At 36.9% G+C, this 25,641-nt stretch overlaps 3 protein-coding genes across 4 annotated transcripts; 1 reads left to right on the top strand and 2 right to left on the bottom strand.

Moving 5' to 3' along the window:
• Nucleotides 1–7,167, top strand: LOC594074. Of its 2 annotated transcripts, none has more exons than XM_011663544.2 (5): nucleotides 1–637; nucleotides 2,392–2,512; nucleotides 3,497–3,620; nucleotides 4,595–4,749; nucleotides 6,514–7,167. In XM_011663544.2, the coding sequence occupies exons 1-5, from the start codon at nucleotides 172–174 to the stop codon at nucleotides 6,698–6,700; spliced, it is 1,053 nt and encodes a 350-aa protein (XP_011661846.2). In that variant the 5' UTR covers nucleotides 1–171; the 3' UTR covers nucleotides 6,701–7,167. The 2 variants fall into 2 exon arrangements, with proteins under 2 accessions (XP_011661846.2, XP_798618.4); XM_793525.5 differs by having other exon boundaries at nucleotides 3,494–3,620.
• A 2,717-nt stretch (nucleotides 7,168–9,884) lies between these two features.
• LOC755782 (titin) lies at nucleotides 9,885–25,355 on the bottom strand. Its single transcript, XM_001191765.4, has 5 exons — nucleotides 25,056–25,355; nucleotides 18,544–18,585; nucleotides 15,994–16,090; nucleotides 13,118–13,234; nucleotides 9,885–12,572 (listed from the first exon to the last, which is right to left on the bottom strand). The coding sequence occupies exons 3-5, from the start codon at nucleotides 15,998–16,000 to the stop codon at nucleotides 12,295–12,297; spliced, it is 402 nt and encodes a 133-aa protein (XP_001191765.2). The 5' UTR covers nucleotides 16,001–16,090; nucleotides 18,544–18,585; nucleotides 25,056–25,355; the 3' UTR covers nucleotides 9,885–12,294.
• LOC115919894 (extensin-like) lies at nucleotides 23,654–24,124 on the bottom strand. The gene has a single exon (XM_030974498.1). The coding sequence runs from the start codon at nucleotides 24,122–24,124 to the stop codon at nucleotides 23,654–23,656; it is 471 nt and encodes a 156-aa protein (XP_030830358.1).
• Nucleotides 25,356–25,641: the final 286 nt, after the last annotated feature.

The raw sequence follows: 25,641 nt of genomic DNA, 5'->3' as shown, positions 1-25,641 counted from the left end.
AATTTATCAGCAGGGATTTTATAGATAATTCGCGTTCGGTAGTGTTTTTTTGTGTGCATGTGATCCAGATTATAATGAGACAAATTCACTATAATATTCCTCGATTTTCGTAATTTCAGCAGCTTGAATAAATGTATAGATATTCTTGTTGAACTACCATTGGGGCTCTGAATGCATTCTTCAACAAAAATGGCAGAATCAGGCGAGTTTGGAAGCGTTCGAAAGAGAAGTTCGCCTGCATCAGAAAATCCCACTTCGACTTCATTTCAACATGACGAGAATCGAAATCAGAGAGAAAATGAGTCTTCACAACAGTGTACCTCGATGGCAGAATACTATGAAAGGCTTAGGAACTGGATTTTCATGTACAAATCGCATACGTATATGCAACAACATATGATGTTTATGATGCCATATGTGACATTTGCTTCATATCTCCAACAACAGCAGCAGCAGATAACGGGAACCGGGACGACGAGAAGCCAGAGCTCGGGCGGAGTTATGAGCGGGCAACCGATTCCAGCAGCGCAAATGCCCGCACAAAATCAACAGATACAAAATGATATTCGGCTAGCTCATGGTGTCCAAAATCAACAGAATGTGGCTCAGAATGGGAATATTATTCCTCAAATTGCAGGTAGATCTAGATGTCACAAATAAGAAACCATGCAAGTGAAACAATGAATGAGTCAATGACGATGATTATTGATCGATGAATGAGAAGAGAAAAAAATAGAAATTTCAAAATGAAGTGCTTTTCTGTGAACTTTCTTGAGCTGAGCCCCCTGAGAGAAACAATTCTCCTTACCGCTTAAGCTTAAAACAAGGCAATGTTAGCAAGTTGCGCTTTATTTTTACTAGCAAATTTGACGAGATTTTGTAGTCGCATAGGTCTAGACCTACATGTACATAGTACATGAACTTCCGTTCAAAATGGGCCACATACATCACATGTAGTATTGGGCTCACACTCACAGTCACTGTCAATAGGACTAAGAATGAGAAAATGTACCTTTGCCTACATTTCTAATGATGTAAATTTATTAAAATTGTAGACCTGTATCTTCAAGAATTCAAATATGTGACCCTGCTGTATGATTACGGTAATTTTTAGAAATTACTATAGACCTTTAGCTCACAATCGTGGCTTAACAATACTTAGGAAAAGAAAGCTACTTGTGTTGCAGGATGCCAAGTTTTTCTGAAAGAATTTCTCCAAGCGCTGGCATTTGCCAATGCTGGTATATTCCTTTTAATTAATAATTATGCCGACTGCTTGTGTATTTTTCAAAGTTTGAAACTAAACTATCAAGCAAAATTAAGAATTGCAGGTAATGAATTATTAGCATATCGTAGTAGACTATAGCAGATTATATCCCGCATACAGAGAATCTTGCAATCTAATGCATGGTCTAAACGAGGTCACATGATAAAATATAGATATACTATCTACCTAGATAGTACTTTTGTAAAGTAATTTTTTGCTGCTACCCCACTTGCCCACCCTTGCCCATTGAATACGCATAGCAAAGTAGGTTATGCGAAATGTCAAAGTCAATGTCATTGTGAAATGAGCGCGCATCGACTGTATTACATGTATGCATGTTGCGCTTTGTAAAATCTAGCTGAAGCTAAACTGTCTGCAGAATCAGTTCTTATTATTATGTAAAATTCACTTTAAATAGACCTTATTGCCGATGTGGGATATAAAACAAATATTAACCTCCTTTACTCGGACAATGGATACAAACTATCATCGCCTCGGTGATCTCGGGGCTACCATCATCCCTTGCCTTGCGGCTCGGGATGATAGTAGCCCCTCGTAGTCGATTAATATTTGCTTAATATGTGTTTTAGAATCACAGGAAGTTACTGTGTCTACGAAATTGTAGAGGTATCGGAGGCGCAATGCATTATGGGAATGGATATAACTATATGCGGTACCGAGAATTCCACAAAATATTTAGACTTTTGTGACATTTTATTATTGATGGCTGTGCTTTTAATGTTAGTTGTGTCTGATGGGTGACTAACTAACTTCATTTTGTAGCTTTAATATTTATGCGGGTCAGTTGTCCTTTTATCTCCTACATTAATTCCTCAGAGTCAGAGTATCCTTCAATATTTTGTCTTTCAAAACAAAATTTAAAAATCTGAAGGCTAGGATAAGAAATATGAAGCTCATCCCGAGTAATCATATCTTTCATGAATGAAACCATTTTACAATGTCAACCCATGATTATAATGATTTTAAACCTTCAAGTTAGGTCTGTTGTTATTTGTTTCTTTGTTGTAATGCTTATAACTGGGTCAATCCGTGCTTCAGTTACATTGGAGGCTTCCCATTGTTGAAGTCTAATGCTGCAAACTCTTTCTTTGATTTCTTTACAGTCTTAGACTTCTCTGTGCCATCAATATACCGGCGTGTGATTGCAGAGCTGATTGACTTCTTTCTCCTGTTTTCAGCCAAGCTTGGCTTGATGTTGGTCATCATCGACTACCTTGGCATCAGGTTAGAAACAGCTTGCATGCCTGAATTACAGTATGGAGGGCCGGGTGTACAAATAGTTGCAGGATTTAACTGTCTTTGATAGTTAAATACTTGATGTGTTGATATTCTTAAAAATTAGTTTTAAAAATCTCGCTTTTAATATGAAAATTGTAAGACCATCACATTGAATAATTGAATTTCAAGAAAAAAAATAAATATCAAGCTTATTATTATATACATACGGTACATATTTATTTCATGGTTTAACTTTACCATCCGATTTCTTTCTCTTTTGGCTTGAAACCAATGGAACAATATGAGAGACTTGCTGGTACCCTATATATAATAATAATAATAATAATAATAATAATAATAATAATAATAATAATAATAATAATAGCTTGTAGGTATACTAAGCACAAAACAAATGATGTAAGATTCTCTTAAAAATGTATGTTCTACCAAAATAAAGTGTACAGTGAAACGGCGAAATCTGCTTTGTCTATTACCTGTGTAGAAAGACCACATTTTTTTTGTTGCTTGAATAGACTTTGCCATTGATACATGTATTACAGAAACCTGTAAACAAAGACCCCTTTTCTTGTCTCCTTTGAGTGGTCTTTATAGAGAGGTTTAACTGTATCTATTGATCAAATACAGAATACTTTCATTAGTTGGGGTGATCATAACATGTTCTGAACCTCTAACAACCTTGAAGGCTAGTAGACAAGGTTTCATCCCTTCCTGTGGACTCTCTCAAGCTAAATGATTTTTCACACAGTTTTTCGCTGCCTTATACTGCCTCAAGATCACTGGGGTGAAGATAGGTGACAATTAATTTGTATCAAGTGTGTTAAATTGACCTGGCTGTAAGTTATATTGTTACCCAATTCTAAAATATACCCTAAAGAAGTAATTTTAGAATTCACTTCTCCTTGTGAATTGTTGCACTGAAGTGGTTAATGTACATGTACATGTATCTTGTATTTTGCTGACTCCCAGCAGTGATACTACAGGATTCATGATGCGCTTCTTGGTGGAAGAAATTGAAGATGACACATCGCTGGAAGAACTTCAACAAATGCTCTTGTTTGCCTTCATCTACAGAATCATTGTCTGTGTTTATGAGGTAGATATGATGGTTACATGTTATTTTTCCAAAGGTTCATAATTCCAAAGGTTCTCTGATCCGAAGGTTTCTTAGTCTGAAAGTTTTGTTATTCCAAAGGTTTGTAATTCCAAAGATTGGTAAATTCAAAAAAGAAAAAGGTTCATAGTTCCAAAAATGAAATATAACCCTATGTCATTGTCAAAATTACAAACCTTCAGAAAAATGAACCCTTTGAAATTGTCTGAATTGTGAACCCTATTTCATTATAAACCATTGGAATAACAACCTTTTCGGAATGATGAAGGGTCAGAGTATTGCAACAAATGTCCAGAATTAGGTATCCTATTTAATTTCAGAATAATTTTCCCAGTGGTATATGAAATTTGTGTTTTTAAATTATGATCCTTTTGAATGACAAACCTTTGAAAAGACAAACATTTGGGAAAAGGAGTTCCCCCTTATATGATATGCTATATGTACATCCTGTATCACCAAATATTGTCTACTTTGAGGGGCAATGGTAAAGAATGTTGCCCTGAGGGGATCTACATTTAGAAACAGTTCTTTGCCCAGAGACGAAGGTCGAGGGTAAGGTCTTGAGATCACTGAGGCCAGAGGGCTGTAGTTTCAATCTTGATTATAAAAGTTAGCAATCAAAAATGTTTGTTTACTACATCAGGTAACATCCTGTGTGTGAGTAATGTAAAATGGAAATTTGGTGTTGTGCCTGCAAAAATCTACTCAACTTACCACTTTAAGGATTTGTGTAATGCTTGTGCCTTAATCTGCCTGATGGTTTTGACATATCTTATTCTTTGTTATCATGTTAATAAATCCAAAACTTTACAATACACGATTAATCTTGTGTGCTACATTATAATCAATCTTTCTTTCACAATGTAATCGCATAACCAGAACTCTACTACATGTATGTCCTGAAGTTAACCAATGTTTTAAGCCAATGATTTTTCTGTAATCCCCTTCTTCAACAGACATTCTTTTTGTGCAGCCGTATCAATTGGGTTCTTGGTGGTGCTACGCCAGGCAAGGTCCTCATGCGACTGAGAGTAATCTCACTGGAGCAGGTCCAGTCAGCTGGTCCAGGACGGGTCCAAGTTACCTTACCCGACAGTGTCGGCTTTACACAGTAAGTGATGACCATTGGGTCAAGCAGCACCTGTCCAAAACTTCTCTGCCGTCCAAACCCTTTGACCTATCACAGTCACGCATCTGCTTGAAATCAAAGTCTTGTTTCTTCTCAAAAGCTGCTATGGCTGTTCTAAACGTTGGACCAAACTTCCTGTTCATCTGGAATCATTACTATTTGGTAGAAAAATTCAGACAAAGTTTGAAAAGACACTTGTTTAGAAATGGCTCAAAAATTACACTTGAAAAGATATTTGGTCTGATTGGCTAAAAAGAAAAATTACACTACCATTGCTTGATAAATTGTACATGTAGGCTATGTTTAAAGATATAGACCGGTAGTGGTAAAATTGCGGTTGAAGGGTTTTGGGTGCAAAATATCCATTCAATATTGTTTAAATATTGCCTTCAGAGGTTTAGATGGCAATACTTCGACCTAAATTTGCAAAAAAGCAGAAACATATGCCCAAATGTTCAATGTTGAAGTGCATACGGGATATCTATCCAGGCCGGATCAATATGATAATTTACCAAATATATCAATTATTAGCCGGTTTCCTGACAAAATGTGTACCATCACGTATTAATCAATACATATTCTTTCACATGCTTGGTAATAAGAGCTTCCATTTCATTTTTTGAGAGGGGGGCGTTTCCAAAACTGGTCTATACTTTTAATCAAAGGCTGACACAGGAATGACACAGGTCTTGTCTTATGTACAGAGTACAGATTTTGCTGTTTCTTCATAGTCTGTGTGGACTTCCTGCGATTTTGATATGCTCATTCACATAGGATGCAGGTCACTAGGACAGTTTTCGAAGAAAAAAAAACAATTGCAGTGAGAAAAAAAGAGTATAGCAGTTTTCTAAGAAAATAGCAACTGCAGTGATAACAAAAAGTATGTAGGGGCAAGAAAAATGTCTTACGTTTACTCATTTATCTGTGTGTTATAAGATTGTGAAATGTGAAGCGGATACCACTTATCTTTCCTTGATGGTTTACTGCAGCATTTTAGAACAAAGCTCAAGAGGACCAAGTGAATAAAGATGTCTTAGTTTGGAATCTTAAGCTCTTGTAACTCTGTTAGTTTGTAGCATGTCCATTACTTACAGTATCTAAAGTACATCACAGTTTAAAGGTAATACAAAGTTTTGGGAAATTTTTCAAATGGCCGGATAGCGATTCTTGAAAATTTGGATGTATTTGGATGTATTATAAGCACTAGAAAATTTAGCCCCTAAAACACTTCTGCTTTCGCGAAAAATTGAATATCAATATTTACCGGTGCTCCCTGTAATTTTTGATAGATTTTAAATAGTGCCTATACAGCCATTCAATGGTAGCTGCGACCATGAAAATCTCAGAATATGCAGTTGTGATATATAATTTCCAAATGGGTATAGCTAATCTGTTGATTTTAGTCAAGAAACATTGTTTTAAAGCTAAATTAATATCTTGACCTTCAGAGGGAGCTATACAACAAAAAGAGTTTATTAATTACAATTTCATCAACCGCGACAACGATCACTGAATACTGTAGGATCGCATATGCTTCCAATATGTTCATTTGAACCAAATTCATGACCCCATACCAAAAATTTGTAATACCTTTAATGTGTCATAGCTTTCATTCCATGTCTCTTTCAATTATTAGAGCCTTGCTGAGGTCGCTATTCTTTGTAGCATGTCCATTACTTATCTAAAGTACATCACAGTTTAATGTGTCATAGCTTTCATTCCATGTTTGTTTCTTTCAATTATTAGAGCCCTGCTGAGGTCGCTGGTCAAGAATTTCTCCATGGCGTTTTTCTTCCCGGCGTGTATCACGGTGTTCTTCAACCCTCACTTCAGGGCTGCTTATGAAGTGCTGACAAGGACTATGGTAGTCGGAACTGAAAATTGGCCTTTGACCTTCCAACAGAGAGGTCGAAATCAACGGGTCATCAGGTGACATCGCATTTAAAGTTTAACTTTGGCATCTCTTTCTCTCTCTATTTCTCTTCCTCTCTCTCTCTCTCTCTCTCTCCCTCTCTATCTCTCTCTCCCCCTCCCTCTTTCTCCTTCATTTACTCTCTTCTCTTTACTCTCTTCTCTATTTCTTCTCTTGTGCGTATCTTCTTTGTATGACTTACAATGCAACCTGACTGATTCTAATCAGTCCACAATTTAATAGTTTGAATGATTTATATGTATATAGAGAGTAATTTGAATATGTAAGAGGGTGTAAGAGCAAGAAAGAATTACAGTATGTATGTATACCCTCATTAATTTTGTGAAACAAGGAATATTAACAAGGTATTAACAATACTAATGAGCAATGGACATGCATTATGCACTGGGACAAACCCAAACAAAAGGTTGATGGGGTTATCTTTAGCCTTTAGGTAGAAAAATGTGTGTACTTCAGTGGGAAAAAAAGGAGAAAGTAATGGATTAAAAGTTTCTCTCCAAAAACAGTTTTATTCAATACCCTGACTTAAAGATAAAGTTGAGTTCTGGTCATGCGATTGCATTGTGAAAGAAACGTTGTGGAATCGATCAGAAAAGGTTGATCATCTAGCATATAAGTATTGGTGTGTACTGCAAGGTTCTGGAGTCATCAGAATGATAAGAAATTTGGCTCAGGGTTGGTAAAGTTACTATCACTGTACACAGAAAGATGTATATGGGACTACACAAATATGTGGCCTAAAATTCTGTCCTGATTGTTATGCTTTTACGTGCCATATTTAGAATATGGAGGCATTTGAAGAGCCATGCTTTTCAGGGAACATGTTTAATCTGATGTACTTCCTGACTTGCATGATAACAATGATAACACTCACAAATTATTTTTCACCTCTTCCCAGAACTCAACCTTTTCTTTAACTTACCTCCTGACCTTTGAGAGTAATAAGTGTTTTGGACCATAAATGCCAGAACCTCGTTTCTGTCATTTTATGTAATTTATGCTTTATTCTATGGCATTTATTTAATCATGATTGGATTGCAATCCTGCCATTGAATGGGAACTACAGAGGGCACATTTTATTGTCTGATTTACCATGTCATTAAGTTATTGCAATTGTAAGTTTCATTTCATACCTAATGTACTCGTAGCCGTTCCATATGTTTACATTGGTGAAAAGGAAATGGGGTCGATCTAACTTGACACGTTCTGTCTTTAAGAATTTTAAATCACAATTTTTTCTTTAAATTCTTGACCACTTGCCCACAAGTGTGTTGGATCTGATCCAGTTCATTACTTGGCTTTTTTTATGTGATAGAATTAACAGGGGGACCGGTCACCCCAAAATATGTTTCACTCGTTGCTTTAGATTTCATGTTTGTATATCATATTCAAAATAGCAGCCTCAAATATTACTTCTGGGAAGAGATATTGCAAAGTGTAAAAACACTATAATAGAGGTCCATCTACATATAAAAGTGTCCTGTGAGTATACACACACTCACAATATTATTAATAATATTAATAAACTGGGTTTATTTAGAGTATAATACAAAATACAGTGCTTTACAGATATTATTTCCACAGTCTCCTGCCAGGTCCACTTTTCTCTCCTGGGTATTGACGGGCAAATGTAGATTAATGCCTTGACAATAGAACTTGGACTGTATAGAAGACATTCACATTCTGGGCCCTATTTCACAAAACTTGTCATCAGTGACAAATGCAGTTTTTGTTATAAGTTACTGAAATCCTTGCTTCTGATTGGTTATCAGCAGACTTGTCACTGATTTTTGTCATTTGGCATTGTAAAAAAGGCTTTGTGAAATGGGTCCCTGTACTTCTGGACGATTTGGGGATATATCATGTTTGGGCAACCAAGGGAAGAGACTCTGCAATTAACTCTTCTAAACAATTGAATTTATGTTGTTCAGAAATATTTAGAGTAATTATTATTTACCTGGGAAATTTTTGATATTTTCAATTCTATTCTTGGTTTTAAAATATATATGAGACATTTACAATCTGTCTTAGTGCCTGTTTATTTTAGGTTGCAAGTTTGTATGCACTATAAATAGTGGATCGTTATTTTTACAATTTTCCATGATTGCTAGCATAGTACCCCAAAATGGTATTTATTTTGGCTTTCACTTTGAGCTCTTGGATAAAATTAGTTAGCCTTTGGGAAGAAAGAAGTTGAAAAGAATGAAAAGTAAACAGGAGATGGCAGTACTCCAGGGGGGTGTTTCACAAAGATCCTAGAAGTTGAACTTATCTCTAAGTTGGACTAAACAATTATCGAAAGCCGTGAGCATGTATGAAAATATTTTGTAAAAGTTATTTTAAAAGGGATAAAATGTCGACTCAAATCATTCATATTTTTTTTATTATCAAGGAGATTTCACGTTCTTGATGTGGAATTTATGAAAAGTCTAAAATACTTGAATGTTTCACTTTTGAATATATTTAATTTTAAGCCTACAAATGGCTCTTCATAATTTTTAAGTTCAACTTAGAGTTCAGTTCGACTTAGGATCTTTGTGAAACACTTTCCTGGAAGGTAAGAAGAGAGGTAAGGTAGAAAGTGAGAATAGATCAGAGATGGGATGCATGCAAATTAAACGAAGTGATACTAAAATAAGAATTGAAATTTATGGCGAAATGTGAAGTGGGTAGCATTTTATTTAACAGAGATGAGGGGGAACATAAGCTGATGCATTGGAGCAGGGAGAAAAAAGCTAATGGGTAACAGGGGAGAGAGAGAGAGAGAGAGAGAGAAAGAGAGAGAGGGGGGTACATAGAGAGACAGTGGAAGTTTTGGGGTCATTGGGGGAACTCTCCCTAAAAGTAATAATGAAGCACAGGAAGAATATGAATTTAAGTACCCCAAAGCTCCCCCTCCCCCCAATTATTCTTCTAGAACCACTTCTGGAGAGAGAGAGAGAGAGAGAGTAAGGGGAGAGAGGGGGAGAGAGAAAGAAAGAGAGAAAGAGAGAGAGAGAGAGGGGGGAGAAAAATAGTTGGGATGCTGTAATGGGAAAAAGGAAAATGAGAACTACTAAAAGAAGAAAATTAATGTACTCTATATACCGGTAGCCTACATGTTATAAATGAATTTCCTCCATAGCACAAGTCTATAATAACTCCAAAGTCACCTGATAGATAACAAAAAGAAAATGTTACTACATGAAATTTAAAACAGGTGAACAGTAACACATTTTATTTAATGACAACCTTTACAGTATGTAAAAAGTAATACATCACCATGTATTATTGATATTCACTAAAAGGAACATTTAAAAGATGCAACTCTGTCAATTTCAGTCTCACAAAAATCATCTTGCCATTAGATCATTTACATCTGTAATGTTTTGTTAACCTGACTTTTGAAATTCGTGCAAAGGCACAAATGCATATTATCTTGACAAATATATCATTGTCAGTAATTTTCATTAGTACAAAAGGCTAAACAAAATGTTTGAAATCAATTATTTACCTTACATGATATCAGCCTCCATATAACATAACGCCCGATACATATATCTGAGTCAAAACGTTATGTATCAGTCAGGAGTAGAGGCTACGATAGAAACATTTTCATTTCATGCTCACTTTCATTCTTACAAAATACTTTTTTTTTAAACAAGTTTCACTTAATAATTGCACACCAGGTGGACGGGTCGTAAAGCCAAACGAAATACAACTATGAAATTGTGATATGTTAATTATCAAGATTTTAAAATGATCTCTCGTCGGAAGTACACGTCTATCTTTTAAATTAATTATATCTCAAAATGTAAGTTTGAAAAAATGAAGTAACCTCGAGTATCAAAACACAAGCCAGTCAACGGCGATGTATTTAAAATTTGGCATACCGACACTCTCTTTCTAGTTAAAAAATATCAAAATGTTGAAACCGCCTATGGGTAAAGAGATTGGGGAGGGGTCGGGGGTAACCAAACACTCAATGTCAACGCATTGTGTGAAGCGGAATGAGACACTGCAAAAGAAATCCGCTCCCCCATAAAGGTATGTACACCCGTTTTGATTATGTTGCATGTGTATGGAATCTATGCCGGGATCTATGCATGCAAGAAAGAGAGATTTACATGGGAGATCATTCTTTTTTCCCAATAATTCTACAATATATATACACTCATCAATCGGCATACACATACATGATAATTCTGGAATTCGCTGGTGAGATCTAATTGATGATTTTATGATTATTATCAATCGGTAATATTATATTGATTGTAACCATGTAACAAAGGTTTTGTTGGTAAATCGTGACGATGACGATAATGGTTCACGGTTGCTGTGTTTGGTACTATACTGTTCTAGTGTCGGCACATACAAGGCCCATCCTCAATATTACGTATAAGATTGAACAAGAAAATCATGTCATTGTCTCTTAGAAGTTGAACCTCACAACGGTAAACTCCATTCAGTATTTATAAAACAAATTTAATGTACCGGTACTGTATTAAGACAAGTATGCAAGAGTATATTCAGGTATTTAAAAGAAATACAATGTCAAAATTTTCTCGATGCATTATTTGGCTTGATAATGGTAATAGTTATTTGGGTTTATGCTATCTTTAGTAGAGACAATTGATAAAGAAATTATACATTAACAATACTTTTCTTTATTTATACAGGAAGAGTTACTTTCAATTATCCAACAAACGACCTTGCATAATTTCACATTTTATGATATCGTCACAGGTCCAAATTTCTAAACAATAATTGTACCAGCCTTTCATTTCAGCTTGGGTTTATTTAACTAATAGACTTTATTTTCTATGTAATTTAATATTTTACATATATAGATCCACGAGAACATTGTACTTATTAACTTCACATCAACATTTAAATGAAAAACATGGAAGACCTCTTCAAACCTTGATATAGCGGAGAAGACCAATTTGGCAGGAAGACCTCAACGAACTTTGTATTTCTTATCTAAATGGGGAGGGGTTTTTTTTTCTCCTCGAAACAAAAGTCTCCCCCAATATTTCGGCATCAAGCGGGCACCGCATCATGAAGATAGTAGATGAACTATATCTGACTAATGTTTTAGCTTATTTTTGTTTTGTTTTGATTCGCTGCTGTGATTAAGGCAAACGTTTGGAAAATCTTCAAATCGGACATTTCGTCGCCTGGCTGGCAGAAAGGGCGTTAGCTCGAATTTCAGGTAAAAAATGAAGCCTTAAGCAGAAGGGCGTTAGCACTAAATCGCCTCAAACTTTTATACAACTGACTTATTTCCGGTCTTGCACCGACTGAAGATCGGTCGGAACTGTAATGCCCGTTGCGCATGAGGCATCATTTTGATTGCATTATTACCTGCATTCGAGCCTTTGAAGGCGATATACCAGTAATTAATGCAATGTTTGCGTTATTTTGTCGCATTTACCTTACGTACAATGTCACTCTCATTGCGCGTCAAAGACAACGCCAATCGTTAATAATCGCAGCGAAAATGACTACTCGTGTGCAGCAGGCATTACTGTAAGTGCAAAGACCTCTATCCGATGACCTCATGGTGACGCGGTACCCGTTTGATGGCAAACTACACCTTTTTATTTTGGTTTTTATTTACTGCTATTGGATCTTACAAGCTCTTCGTTCTGTTGGGTGTTCTGCCAAAGAAGCTCCTTCACGTCTACGTCAGAGATAGGTTTGACCGAGGGTATGACGTGGAGGCTGAACGTAGTGCAACATTCGCCCCGTTTGTTGCGGGCTTTGAAGACGTAGAGTCCGGCGTCGTCTTCCTTGGTGACCAGGATTTGACAGTAGCAGTCGGCCTTGTCGTTCCATACCTTGAACCGACCACCGCTCTTCATGTCTTCATCATCCAGGATCCAGTGTACTATAGTGCAAATGGACAAAACAGGAGAGTGAGTGAAACAGAGAGACCAATCTAATTTCAAATCTTCAATTCATGGAGGTTATATAAACTGCAAGGAGCTGTTCATTATAATTTGTGGGAGTTCCTCATATATCCTGCTACAGATTGTCGCAGTCAATTTATAAAGGAAAAGAAACAGAATCCGTAACTTCAATCCTGAACCAAGTCTCTAGGACCATATCTATATAAGCCGACCCTAAATCTTAAACCTCGACCATGAAACCCAAATTGCAACTCGAGCCCTAATCTTATATCTTAGATAAAATAAGTCCGGAGCGATTGTCGCCAGAGCATCATATGCAAAAACAAGAAGTATATAGGTTTACTAGTAGGCAGGCTTGCCCAGTATTTCTTTGGTACAAATTCCACTCTTTACATTTGGCGCATGTCTTCCCCTCCCTCCCACCACCCTCTCCCTAGTTCCTCTCCCTCTCCCTCTCCCTCTTCCTCTCCCCTCCCACTGTCTACCCCAAGCACGAGTATAATACAAGTAGTTAGTCACTTACCCGACTCTGGTTCCTCTGTAAGTCTGCAGAACAGGTTGACCCTTTTGCCTTCCTCTATCGACCTCGTCTGCTGCCGGACCTCGATCTTAGGCCCCTTGTAGTTTGGCTTGTTACCAGCTGATGAGAGGAATCAGAACAAAAGACAGACAGACAGCCAAACCAGAGACAAACAGACGGACAGACAGACAGAAAATCAAAATCAGAGACAGAAAGAGAGAGAGATGGACAAACCAACACCACAGCCAGACCGACGAAACCAGAGACGGACAGACAGAAACAGATAGACAACCAATAACAGAAACAGAGAGACAACGAAACCAGAGACAGACAGACAAACAAACCGTAACCAGAGACAGACATTCAAAACAAAGATAGAAAGACAGACCAAAACACAAATATCAGAGACAGACAGGCAGATAAATCAAATACAAAAACAAAACAGAGACAAACAAATAGATACGCGGACAGACCAAACGAACAAGAGGACAAACAAACAAACAGAACAGCCGGAGAACCAAACAAACGGTTGGACACATTGGCACACGAGAGAAGAGAAGGGGTGACGGACAGATGGAGGAAATAAAAATGAGGAAAAAAATGAATGGAATGAATGATGAGTGCGTGGTGGTATGGCGATGTGTCATACATTCATGACAGTATCCAAACAAAGTTTGCAGCTGTAAACTTCCATATTATTGAAAGCATCATTCTTAAACAGTATTTGACGCCCCAATATTTGAATATTTACAACTTTCCATCCAAAATGTATGTTTCTCCAAAATAATTATGAACTGAACGAATGATGAAATGTCTAATTTTGGTTGAGTATGAATGGGTTATCTATACAAATATGGAATGTTCAATGATCCGAAAGCAAAATAATGGCAATAATTGTGTGGTATTAAAAAATTATTGTACTTTAGTACGACACTATTCATAAATTTAGGAACAATCTGATGTAGTTTTCGTGCAAAATGTGTTGAATCACTGAAAAGTACATGATTAAGTACAATTCTGATGTATCATATCAGATATATATAGACTTATATTATCAATATGTACATTTCAACTATACAACTTTTTATTTAAAACAAATCAATTCAAAGATGAGATCAAAGTGTGGGCAAACTGATACACAAGATGAAGATTTCTACACATTTTATCTCAAATATTGTCATCGCTGTCTTATTCTGAAGTGTTCGTAAAAGAGAAATTTTGATTAATCTACTGCAGGTTTGATTGAGACAAAAAAGTAAGGTCATGTGGAATCATGCAAAATCTATTTCAAGCATTTTATTTGGATGAAACACTGCAGTGAACTGCGAAAAAAAATCACAGAATTATGGGCTTATTGGCACAGATATGACTTTATGATTGGCAAAATAAATGAGAGAATTTGTTAACTATCCAAAAGAAATAAGACATCGGTTGACCACTTTATGCAGCTAAACATTTTAATGAGAATAGCAAGGCAATGATATCCGTAGGGGGCGGGGGGGGGGGCCTTTCACAAAGACTAAGATCGACTTAAGTTGGACTTGAACTATTGCAGGCTGTTCATGCCACTGGTTGCTCTCACCATTGGTCTCTCAATTATTATATTTAGAAAATATTTTAACTATGTAACAATAAAAAAATGTATATTCTTTGGATTTGTGACCACAGTTTGTACGTCACTTGAGAAACCAATGCCAGGAATAGTTATAGGAAATAATGGCATGAACAGCCTGCCATAGCTCATGTCCAACTTAAGTCGATCTAAGTCTTTGTGAAACACTCCCCTGGTAAAATATTACAATGCAGTACAATCAGGGGCGTCGCTAAAATCAATGCAATTGGGGGCGTCAAACGTTTTTTGTGCTAGCCAAAAAGAGGGCAAATTGTGTTGCTCAATAATAAAAAGGTTCACCAGAATGTATAATTATTAACTGGCTAGGGTAGTTTAAAGTCTATAGATATATGCCGATTAAAATTTTGAATGAAAAACGGTTGTGATATTTTGTTTAAATTAAAAAATCAATAAATCAATACAATTGTAATGTAGACGTAAACAGACTTCGTACGTGCTGACATAAATATCAGAAATTTGCTGACAATAAAAATTGTATGAACCGGAAGAAAGAGGTTCTGTATATTGCGCCGCCCCCTTCTTGCGACGCCCCTAATGGAAATAAATGATAACAAATGTTTAAAAGGAAAGTTACAGGTTAGAGCCACTTGTCTTCTTTTGGCAGACTTAGCTCAAGAATACGATGCATTACAACAACCGAATCTAAATCAGAACGGTTAAACAATGAATAAAAGATAAGTTAAGAACGCCAGAAGAGGACTTTGTCTTCCTGTTGGAGCAACAACAAAAAATGGAAGATGAAGAAATTTGAACGAGGATGGAGAAATGATTTCGTGAGCTTTTTCCAAAATGCAGCACCACCAATGTTTTGATTTCAACTCAAATGTATGTTTTTATTTTCAAGTTTGATACTTACCTCCTTTTATTGCAGAAGTTATATGGCATTTCGGATTAATTAAGGGGATTTCGAGGAAACAGAAAACAGAATTAAAAGTTTATCAAGTTATACTACCATGTTGACTCCGCGCAATGAAATGTTATCATTATCTCTTCAAATTGACTAAAATAAATAGGCTCATTTTGTTCATTTTTTAAATAATAAAATAAGAAAGTCGTTTATAACGTTGCCGGTGTTACTTCAATTCTTTTCCTTTTAACTTATTTTGTTCTATTAATATCTTGACTTAGCCCTTAAATTAAAACAAAATATGTAGTACACGCTGTTCATATTTAAACAAAGAACATGCAACAGGTTTATATAGAATCATGGATTTTCTACAAAAAAATAATATTGCTGTAAACAAACCTGACATAGTTCTTCAGCAAGAATCTCTAAAGCGGCTAAATTCCTCCCTCGTTATGGGGATGTTGCAAAGTTTTCCCGTCAAGTGGCTGGCAATGTTCTGTAAAATACGACATGAAACGTTACCGTAGTTATTCGAAATATAAGATTGAAATACTAACGGAAAACACGCAGGGGAAAAAACACAGATATATAACAGTGAAAGTGAGAAAAAGAGAGAGAGAGAGAGAGAGAGGGCGGAGCTAGGGGAGGGAAAGAAAGACAAGGGATTGGACGAATCAGGTTAAGAGAAAGAAAGAGGGGTGCACAAGATAAAATGTGAGACATGTTGGAGTAGCCTAATATTTAATCTGAATTTCGTCACGAATGTGTTTCATAAACTGCTGAAGTGCATGAAGCAGGTGAGTCAGTTGATGCGTGAATGAATTGAAAGATTACAAGATGACGCTCTGTATATAGTACACGAGTGGTGTACGTGGTATGGTTTCACAAATCACATTATAAAAACAAAATTCATTCATAAATGATAAAATCAAGAATTATAGCTTTGTAATAAACAAAACTGTTCATCATTGGGGTCCTGTCAGGGTTTTATCCGCCCCAGGCCACCCTACCCCAAACAACAACAAACAAAAAAAAGAAAACAAAAAACTGTATGGGTTGTGATTTGGATTTAGCATAGGCCTATACATAATACTTCGAGAGAAGCCCCAATAGCCCCTTTAAGATATCTCCGTCTCCCTGAACCCTAACGGTATTCTCAGGCCAAGCAATTAAATGTTTTGATTAATGGCTGGTTATAGGTCAGTGGACACATACACGTCACTCAAGGAGGGCCATGGGTGTTTATAGAAGCCCTCTGTACCCACTCGCCCCCTCCTCCCCCACTCCACCCACCCCCCCCCCCTCCCATGCACACTTTAATTGTCACGAAAGGTAAACAGACGAGGCGCCGATTTGTTTTTCAGGATGGGATGGGGGAGGCAAACATGATTGATCCGAAATATTGTTTGTTTGTTTTATGTATTCACCATGTAAAATAATTGTTCACAGATAATAAAATACAGTTGTTACATTGAGATATAATACATAGTAGGAACAATGCATACACAAAAAATGTTTGAAGCGCAACGTCCCTAAGATAAAATAGTTGATACTTATTAGGTAAAGATAGAACATGGCTTAGAATAAAACATTCTGTCGTTACAAAATAAAACAAAATACAAAAATCATGCCCCTTAACGTATTTGAATAACAAGTAAAAACAAGGAAGCATTTAACGCATTTAAATGCAATAAATAAACTGTTGATACTCGAACAATCAGGTGCAACTAATTAAGCAACCCCATGCAGCCCCGACCGATCGATTGATGCCCCTAGTTTTACGTAGCCCCTCCTTCATTCATGGGTTTGCCTATGCTGTTTTTACCCTCTGAATTCCCTGTTTACGCCCATAGATCCATGTTGGTTTACAAAAAGAAAGAAAAACATAATAGTGGCGTAGCGTGGACCCGGTTACGGAAGGGCAGTGGCGATGATGGGATGGGGGGGGAGGGGGAGTCAGATGCAAATTCAAATTCAAATTTTATTGATTTCAATCCAAACAGATAGGATCATTCTCAATTTTGTCTGTATAGAAAAAAAAAGGAAAACAGTAAAACGGCGCGATATTTGGAAAATCCTGGATCCGCCACTGGGTCAATTCCCCCCCCCCCCCTTGGCAAAAGCTAGATCCGCCCCTGATATGTCGACACACAATAATCATGTACGGGTATCATCACATGGTCTTCATTGTTTGCACACTGTTATAGATCAACCAACTTGAAGGTGACATTTTGAACAAATTAGATTCCGAAAATGACCTCGCTACCAGCTGTCTTTAACTACTGTACAAGATTATCACGAGCATAAAGAGGCAGACAGTCCTAAATGTTGCTGTTTAAATCATTAAGAATGGGTGTTGGTACACGCCAAACGCTTGTACTATAACATTAATCTAACATCATTATAAATATGATAGGTCTTTATAATGTTAACTAATTGATTAAGACATTTTCGGATATTTAAGTAAGGGCCTACCCCCACATGTGTCCTTTGAAGTTTTAGACACATAAAGGCAACGGAATTTTTTTTTTTTTTTTTTTTAATATATTCTTTTCTCTGGCATTTTTCCCCTTTTTTTGCTAAGGAATAAGAGATCCTCCCTTAGTTTTTTTAATTAAAAAACCGATATCAATATCATCAACTTGCATTTTAATATGAAAGTGTTAAAAACACCAGGACATTCATGTAAGAAATATTTGATAGAATGAATAAATATGCCAGATATGCCAAGAATCATTTTCACAGTCGAGATTATACTAAAGGCTTTTAAGCTGCAATAACTATTAAACTGGTTAAAATTATCAATTTCTATTTATTCTATCGATTTAAGTTTCGGTATGTGATGTTGAAAACTTCTATTTTCTCCAAATAATTTTTTTTTAAATGTTGCTTCCATGGAACCATTTTTCCGGATCGTGTGCAGGTGCATGAATGTGTATTTATACATACCACTTTGTCCCTGTTCTATCTGTTCCTTGGTCAGCTTATTACCTGTGGGAAAAAAAATGGGAAAAGCACCTAATTAATACTGGACTACTATCAATTTTTTGTGTTCAATAGGCATTGCTCAATTGTCCGCAAAATACTCAAAGATATATGGCTGTGGTTATAGGCTTATACTTTCAACGAGCTTTTTGGATCGTTTTAGGATTAGGGTTAGGTTTAGTGTGCGGTCTCAGGCTGAAGTTAAGCATCAAAAGGGTTGAAATATATCGATCGTTGAACAACGTCGTCGGGGCATTTCTCACACTTCAATGATGATGTGAACATGGTTTTCTTCACACATTTAAAGTTATCAGATTGTAAAATGTATATGATGTTGATGTGGAATAAATAAATATCAAATCAAATCAAAAGGGGGAATAAACAAATCGTGCATCATCAGTGGCTGTTATAAGCATAGAATAAAATCATAAAGGATTTTGTTAGCTATATGAAAAAGATTGATACACACACGCGCGCACACACGCGCACGCACCCACACGCACACAAGCACGGTCTAGGTGAAATGTGTGCTTCTTTGGTACTACTACTACTCTACCCTGCATCGTGCTATTTGTATTCTGTATCATCATATGCAGTATATACTATATGCAGTAAAGATGTTGAATTCCTAATGATCGCGTCATATTAAGACTAATTGTCAAATTAAGAGGATAATTTCATTTTTTTTCCCTCGTGTTGGACCCTTTTTGGTACGTACGCCCCTTCAAATATAAAACTGGCGGACAGTGCATTCGGGTAGGATGGATGGTTCCAATATGTACAGCATGATAAACCTATTTCCTTTGAGGTAGAAATTGCTCTCTTCCAAGTTTCTTGGTGGAATTTATATATTTTCTTTAAAGATAATATGTACCATCTGCAGCCAACATCAAATTCTGTAGAACGTTGCAGGAATTATAAATATGTCATTATGTCCTATTTGTGAAATTTAAACGTTAGCAGTGTCCTAATATTCAAATTATGCAAGGAAACCCGTTCACTTGCTAGACTTCACTGTCAGACGCTATTGAGTGACTAACTGGCTTTTTTCTTCTTTGGTAATAACATACATAGAATGAGCTGTAAAGGGTACATGAGCATTTTTCTACATCAATAACCCACTTCTTGTAATGGCCAAAATCAAACTGATTGAATCTTTGCGCAGCACAAAACGTACAACCATTCGATAAAATGGTCTGAAAATCAGACTATTACTTACTGACTTGGTAGCACTTAAGTCGATTCGAAAATTTATAGTCGTTATTTTCCCACTTAAAGACATTTTCAAGCCCCCCCCCCCTTTTTTTTTTAAGGGAATTTCTAAATTAGTATTATCTTTCAAATGCCGCTGGAATTTAACCTTTTCATCTGTTGGGCCTGCAAATGGGACATAGTACCTTTAAATTAGTGTCTATTTTGTTTTTGTTCTTGTGCCTTTTTAACAGTGACATAAATGATTGATATAAAACAACTAATTCATTAATCAAGTACGGCTGCTCTCTATCAACAGCTTGAACTTTAACATTTCCCAGAAGGAGAAGGGAGATGCGGATCCGGGATTCTGTTTAAAAAGGGGGCACAAGTAATACAAGGGAAATCTTGACTATAGAAGGAACGCACAAGCCAAATAATAAACAAACAAAAACATTTAAAGTCTTTGACAATCAATGTTTCTTATAAGTACCTTTTGGGGTGGAAGAGGGGCATAAGATCACTATCAAAGGGCCCGTTTTTTGTGAATACTGACAAGTATGCAGAATATTTGTATTTTAAAACCACATGTCGGTTAATTGTGCTCCTGCCCCTAAACCTGACCTGTTCCATAATAATAATAAGAATAATAATAATAATAATCTTTTTTAATCTTATAAAGTCCACTCCAAATTTTATTCAGTTAAACCGAAAATGGAAATTCTTTTTGCCCAATCGATCGTGAGCCCGGCAGCGCCAGATCGACGTTGCTCTATCCCTTATCCCTTATTGTTGAACGCCAATCAAGGTAGCAGCAACTCCCGTCTTTTAACGTCTTTTGGTATGGCACGGCCGGGGTTCGAACCCACGACCTCCCGATTGTGAGGCGGACGCTTTACTGACTGGGCCAACACACCGGTAGAGGTGAGGGGGGGGGGGTTACAACCGTATGACCCGGGAGATGAGTGACGCAATTATTCTCAAGTGACATCCCTTTACGTCACTGAGCGGTACCTCGTTAAATGATTAATGAGTAATGTGTGTCGCCCATACATTGATGACGACAGATGTTAGCGACGATGAGTAGGGGCGTCCATAGACTATTTTAATGGGAGAAGGTTTAATTTTTTTGTTTTATTGGTCAAATATTATTTGAATATTGAGAAATAGTCAACACAAGAAGGAATGCCTACTAAGAACCTGCGTATTGCCCATGTATTGAATTTCTATTTCCTTTAAACAGTTTTTGTTTTAATAATTTGTTTTCTGGTCAATGGTGGTTTGTGTTTTTTTTGTTATCCTGTTCGAAACGAGGCTGTGCCCACAGCGGGGCCCACAGGCATGCATTATTCTTAATTTCGCATGTCAAAGTCAGGGGCATGGGGCTTACTTAAAACTGTTTTGAAAGGCGGGGTATAGGACGAAATTTGACAATATCATAACCGAAAAGTTACTCAGATTTCAAAACATGTCCTTAAAAAAAGGGTATACCTATCTAGAGCAACAACAAAAATGATAATAAAACGTTATCACCTTTTTGGGGGTCCATTTTGGGTGGATATTTTGAAATGGGGCACAGTTAACTTTGAGCACTTTATGTACGCCAGACGGGCTGATTAAAGGGAGCACGGCCTGGTTGTGCTACCCCACCAACTTCACCACTGGCAGTGTGAATAAGGTAGTTATAAAGATATCACATTTGTATGACTATAACATACAAGTTTAAGCCCCCCATCTGTATTAGTGTTTATAAATGTTAAACTCAATGGCATTCAAAGGCACTATGTATCATGTAATATATTATGGGTTCAGGAATGTGTGAGCTTTTTTCTTTGTACTGTTCACATAAGATATAAAGAATTTCACTGATGTCATATTCCAAACTCCCTTATCTCGTCCCTTTTGAAAATTGAAAATTATCAGTCTCGTTTGCGTTCAGAACTCTTCCGTACTATCATTTGATTCTCCATTCAAACTAACCTTTTTTTTCTCCTGCCCCCCCCCCCCCTCTCTCTCTCTCTCTCTCTCTCTCTCTCTCTCTCTCCTCCCTCCTTCCTTACTTCTCTCTCTATCTCTCTCTCTCTCTCTCTCTCTCTGCAACCCAGTTTTATAAGACTACAGGTAAGAGAAAGTTCCATTTACTTTCAATCTCCACCTGCTCAAGTACAAATTTCTATTTAAAAAAATCAAAATAATTATTGGCAAAAAGTGCCCAATCATCCTCCCTTCAAAAATGTCCTGGAGACGCCTAAGATGCATCTATCCATACTTTATAAGGTAATATAGGCATGCCGCCTCTTTCTGCATGACTCTGTGTAGGATACAATGTTCATGAATGTTAGAGTAATGAGCGCTGCGGTCATTACCAGAAGCCAAGTATAGGAAATAATGATGTCCATTGCGATACTCTGCTTGCATTCAGACATGGCAATAGAACATGTTCATTATCTATCACTAAAGACATTCCTCGTACGTCATGCCCCTACAAAATAACTCTCGAATAAGCTTCTCAGAATCTGGTCCAGATAAACCAAAGAAAGACCAAAAGCTATAGCGAATGACACTGCAGTCCTATGGATGGAACAACTTTTCCTAATCACTCAGATCTCAAACTAGTCATTATATTATTATGAAGAAAAAAATAAAGAAGACCTGAAATGGTTATTTTACAAACAAAAAAAAACTGGTCTGGAACTTTTCAAACAATGTACATGTCTCATTGTGTATAATTTCTTAGCTTGTGCTCTCGTATTTACGCGTAGTTTTTGTAATTTTTTCGTTATCTTAATCATTCTCTCTGTTACATTATTCAAACAGAGAGCAGAAATTAGACAACGAAACATTTACAAATCGACCTGCTTACAAAATGGTTCTAGAAAAGTATACATTTCTATCTAAATAATGTACACGTGTAGTATGTTTAACAAATATGTATAGACATTTTCAAATATTTTGTTCATACACAAAAAAAAGTCATGAAGTTGTAATTAAATCATTAGTGTATTATCCAGGTATTATCTGCTCTCTGTTTTATATTACTTTTATTTTGTAAAGCGACTTGTGTTGAAATGCGCAATACAAAAAACATTACGTTATGATCAATATTATTCGCAATATGATATGAAAGAAAGGGAGATAATTTAGGTATCAGTGTATTTCCTTATCAACCCACACAAGTACCGACAAATCTGCCATCAAAGTAATACTATCCCCTCACCAACGCCCCAACCCCACTTCTGGCAATGCTAACGAGTGGTCTTGCTAAAATTTTAAGTAAAAGTAGAAAGCTTGAATTAATCGAATAGTGGTGGTTAAGTATTAGTAGTAGCAGCAGCAGCAGCAGAATTAGAAGTAGTAGTACTAGTAGTACTATAGTAGTAGTAGTTGTAGTAGTAGTAGTAGAAGTATTAGTATTAGCAGTAGTAGTAGTAGTAGTAGTAGTAGTAGTAGTAGTAGTAGTAGTAGTAGTAGTAGTAGTAGTAGTATCTGGAGTAGTAGTAGTAGTAGTAGTAGTAGTAGTATATTTTATTGGATAACTTGTTTAACACAAGGCTTATCTGTAAAAAGCCCCATAGAATGCAGGATACGTGATTGAGTTAGTGCTGTAGATGGGGGAAGAACTGACTCTTTTCAAAGTTTGTGGAAATGGAACGGATGAACTTTATTAGTAGTAGTACACATCTGCCATTTAATTAGAAGACAGTGTATGGGAGAGGTATATAGTACACAATGCATGTCTGTCACTTGACTACTCTGTCGTACTATGATACCGATGCCTGGTGTCAATTACATTGGAATACACAGTTGGATATCACGAATGGTATTTGTAGCAGACTGGTGGCAGAATGTGGTAGCGATGATAGTAATTGTAATGATGGGTATGTTAGTAGCAATGAGGTAGTGGCGGAAACATTGGTGGAGGTGACGGTGTTACTGGTGGTGGTAGAGGTGGTAATGCAGGAAAGTGATGGTAGTTGCGGTGGTGGTGGTGAAGGGTGGTGGTGACGATGGTGGAATGGTGGTGTGGTGTAGTGACGGTGGTGTGATGTTGGTGGTGGTGGTGGTGGACTTGTGGTGTGGTGTAGTGGTGGTGGTGATGAAATTGGTAGTGGAGTTGTGGTAATGGTGCTGTTGATGACGGTGATAGCGTATTAAAATGGTGGTATATTGGTGGTGATGACAATGGTTGTGGTGATGCTGGTTGTGGCAATTCTGGTTGTGGTGGTGGTGGGGTGACTATGGTGGCGGGGGTAATTGGTGCGAATGGTCGAAATGATGGAAGCGGTGATGGTGGACTGTTATCGTGATGGAAATCATTACGATATTGATGGACAATCACAGTTATAGTTTCCATGGTGATGTAAAGCTTTAGTTTCATTATTGTGGTTCTAGCGATGAAAACAACGACAGGTGATAATTATGCATGATTGTGTTTCGGTATCATGGGATAAATGCCCATTATTAATGTTGATAGTGTAAATTTGGGTTTTTATAATCACTTGGAAATATAAAGCTTACATGATATCGCTAAGATCACCACGATATTTTGTTCTTGATTGGGGATAGTTTGCAAATGCCATGAATTATTTTGAGAGGAAACCAATGAAGACGTACCACATTAATTGTTGGTTCATGACTGTAATACTCAATTTGTACCAATATTCACACACTTTTCATCAGACACTCAATGTAATGATAGCTTTCATATTGTTCTGAAGTACAACTGAAAAAGGATTAATGATGCTGTCAAAGAATTATTAAATCCCCATCAATGTTAATGAGAACAAACTAACTTGAGATTGCAAATTGCTAATGAACATATATTTATATTCACTTGCAATGAAGTTAATAAACTATATCAGAAACATTTATGTATTGGAAAACACTGCAACAACAAACCTTTCGATAGGCCCCACATCCATTCACACTGGTTCTCAGGCCTATCTCAATAACCATGGGCTTATAATATATATATTATTACACGTTAGGTAAATCATGCTTGATATTCTTTACCACAAACAACATGATGCAATGTCAGATTAGACAGACCATGTTATATCGCTTAGACTGAAAACTCAAAGAGGTCTAAACATCACAGCTGTATATATAGTCAGATACTAGCTAAACATAATTATAAGATTGCACACATGTCGTAACAATCAACTACATACATAATGTGGAATCAGTGCAACCCATCAGAGCGTGCATGAACGCTATCTACTTCTGATATAAACTTATTAGGCCACCAGTGATAACTATGTTGTATACCATATCAAAACACATACCTTGATCGCTTAATTCCTAGTTGGTTTTCTGAATCGCTCCGCCGCTTGTTGTTTCTACAAGATGAGGTCCAGTACCAGTGCAATGGTATTCAATAAAGGTTGCTTGCCGGGTCGTGTTATATTCTACGCCATGGGCTTAAACACGGGGAAGGCTGGGGATAATCGTAGGGGAGGAGAGAGAGAGAGAGGGATAGATAGCTAGGCGAAAGACGGGTGGAGAGTATGTGTATGGTAGCTATACCTAAACTCTCACACGCGTTGCACTAATCGAGATGCCATCCCCGGCGTTGATAATCAAGTATTTGGGTCCGACATTCGATCGCAGGCCATGGTATGCGTTAGGGTATCAAATGGGAGGCTGGAGGGCTCGGCCTCCATGCCTTTAGCTGTCACGGTCGCCGATCAGCTCGCGTAGACAAATAATCAACCTCCCATGCCTGCGCCTAGATCATTCGTCAAATTTACCCAGTAATGCATGTTAACAAATATTTCCGACATACCAACTGGACAAGCTTCCCTACTAAGTATTACATGATGCATTAATTTATACGAACGTAAAAGCTCTATCGAAATACAGCAGTAATCA

This window comes from Strongylocentrotus purpuratus, unplaced genomic scaffold, assembly GCF_000002235.5.
Source record: "Strongylocentrotus purpuratus isolate Spur 01 unplaced genomic scaffold, Spur_5.0 spur5_scaffold_7, whole genome shotgun sequence".
NCBI lineage: Eukaryota > Metazoa > Echinodermata > Echinoidea > Camarodonta > Strongylocentrotidae > Strongylocentrotus > Strongylocentrotus purpuratus.
Note: the sequence above shows the minus strand (reverse complement) of the source record. Positions and strands in the feature narration are given on the sequence as shown.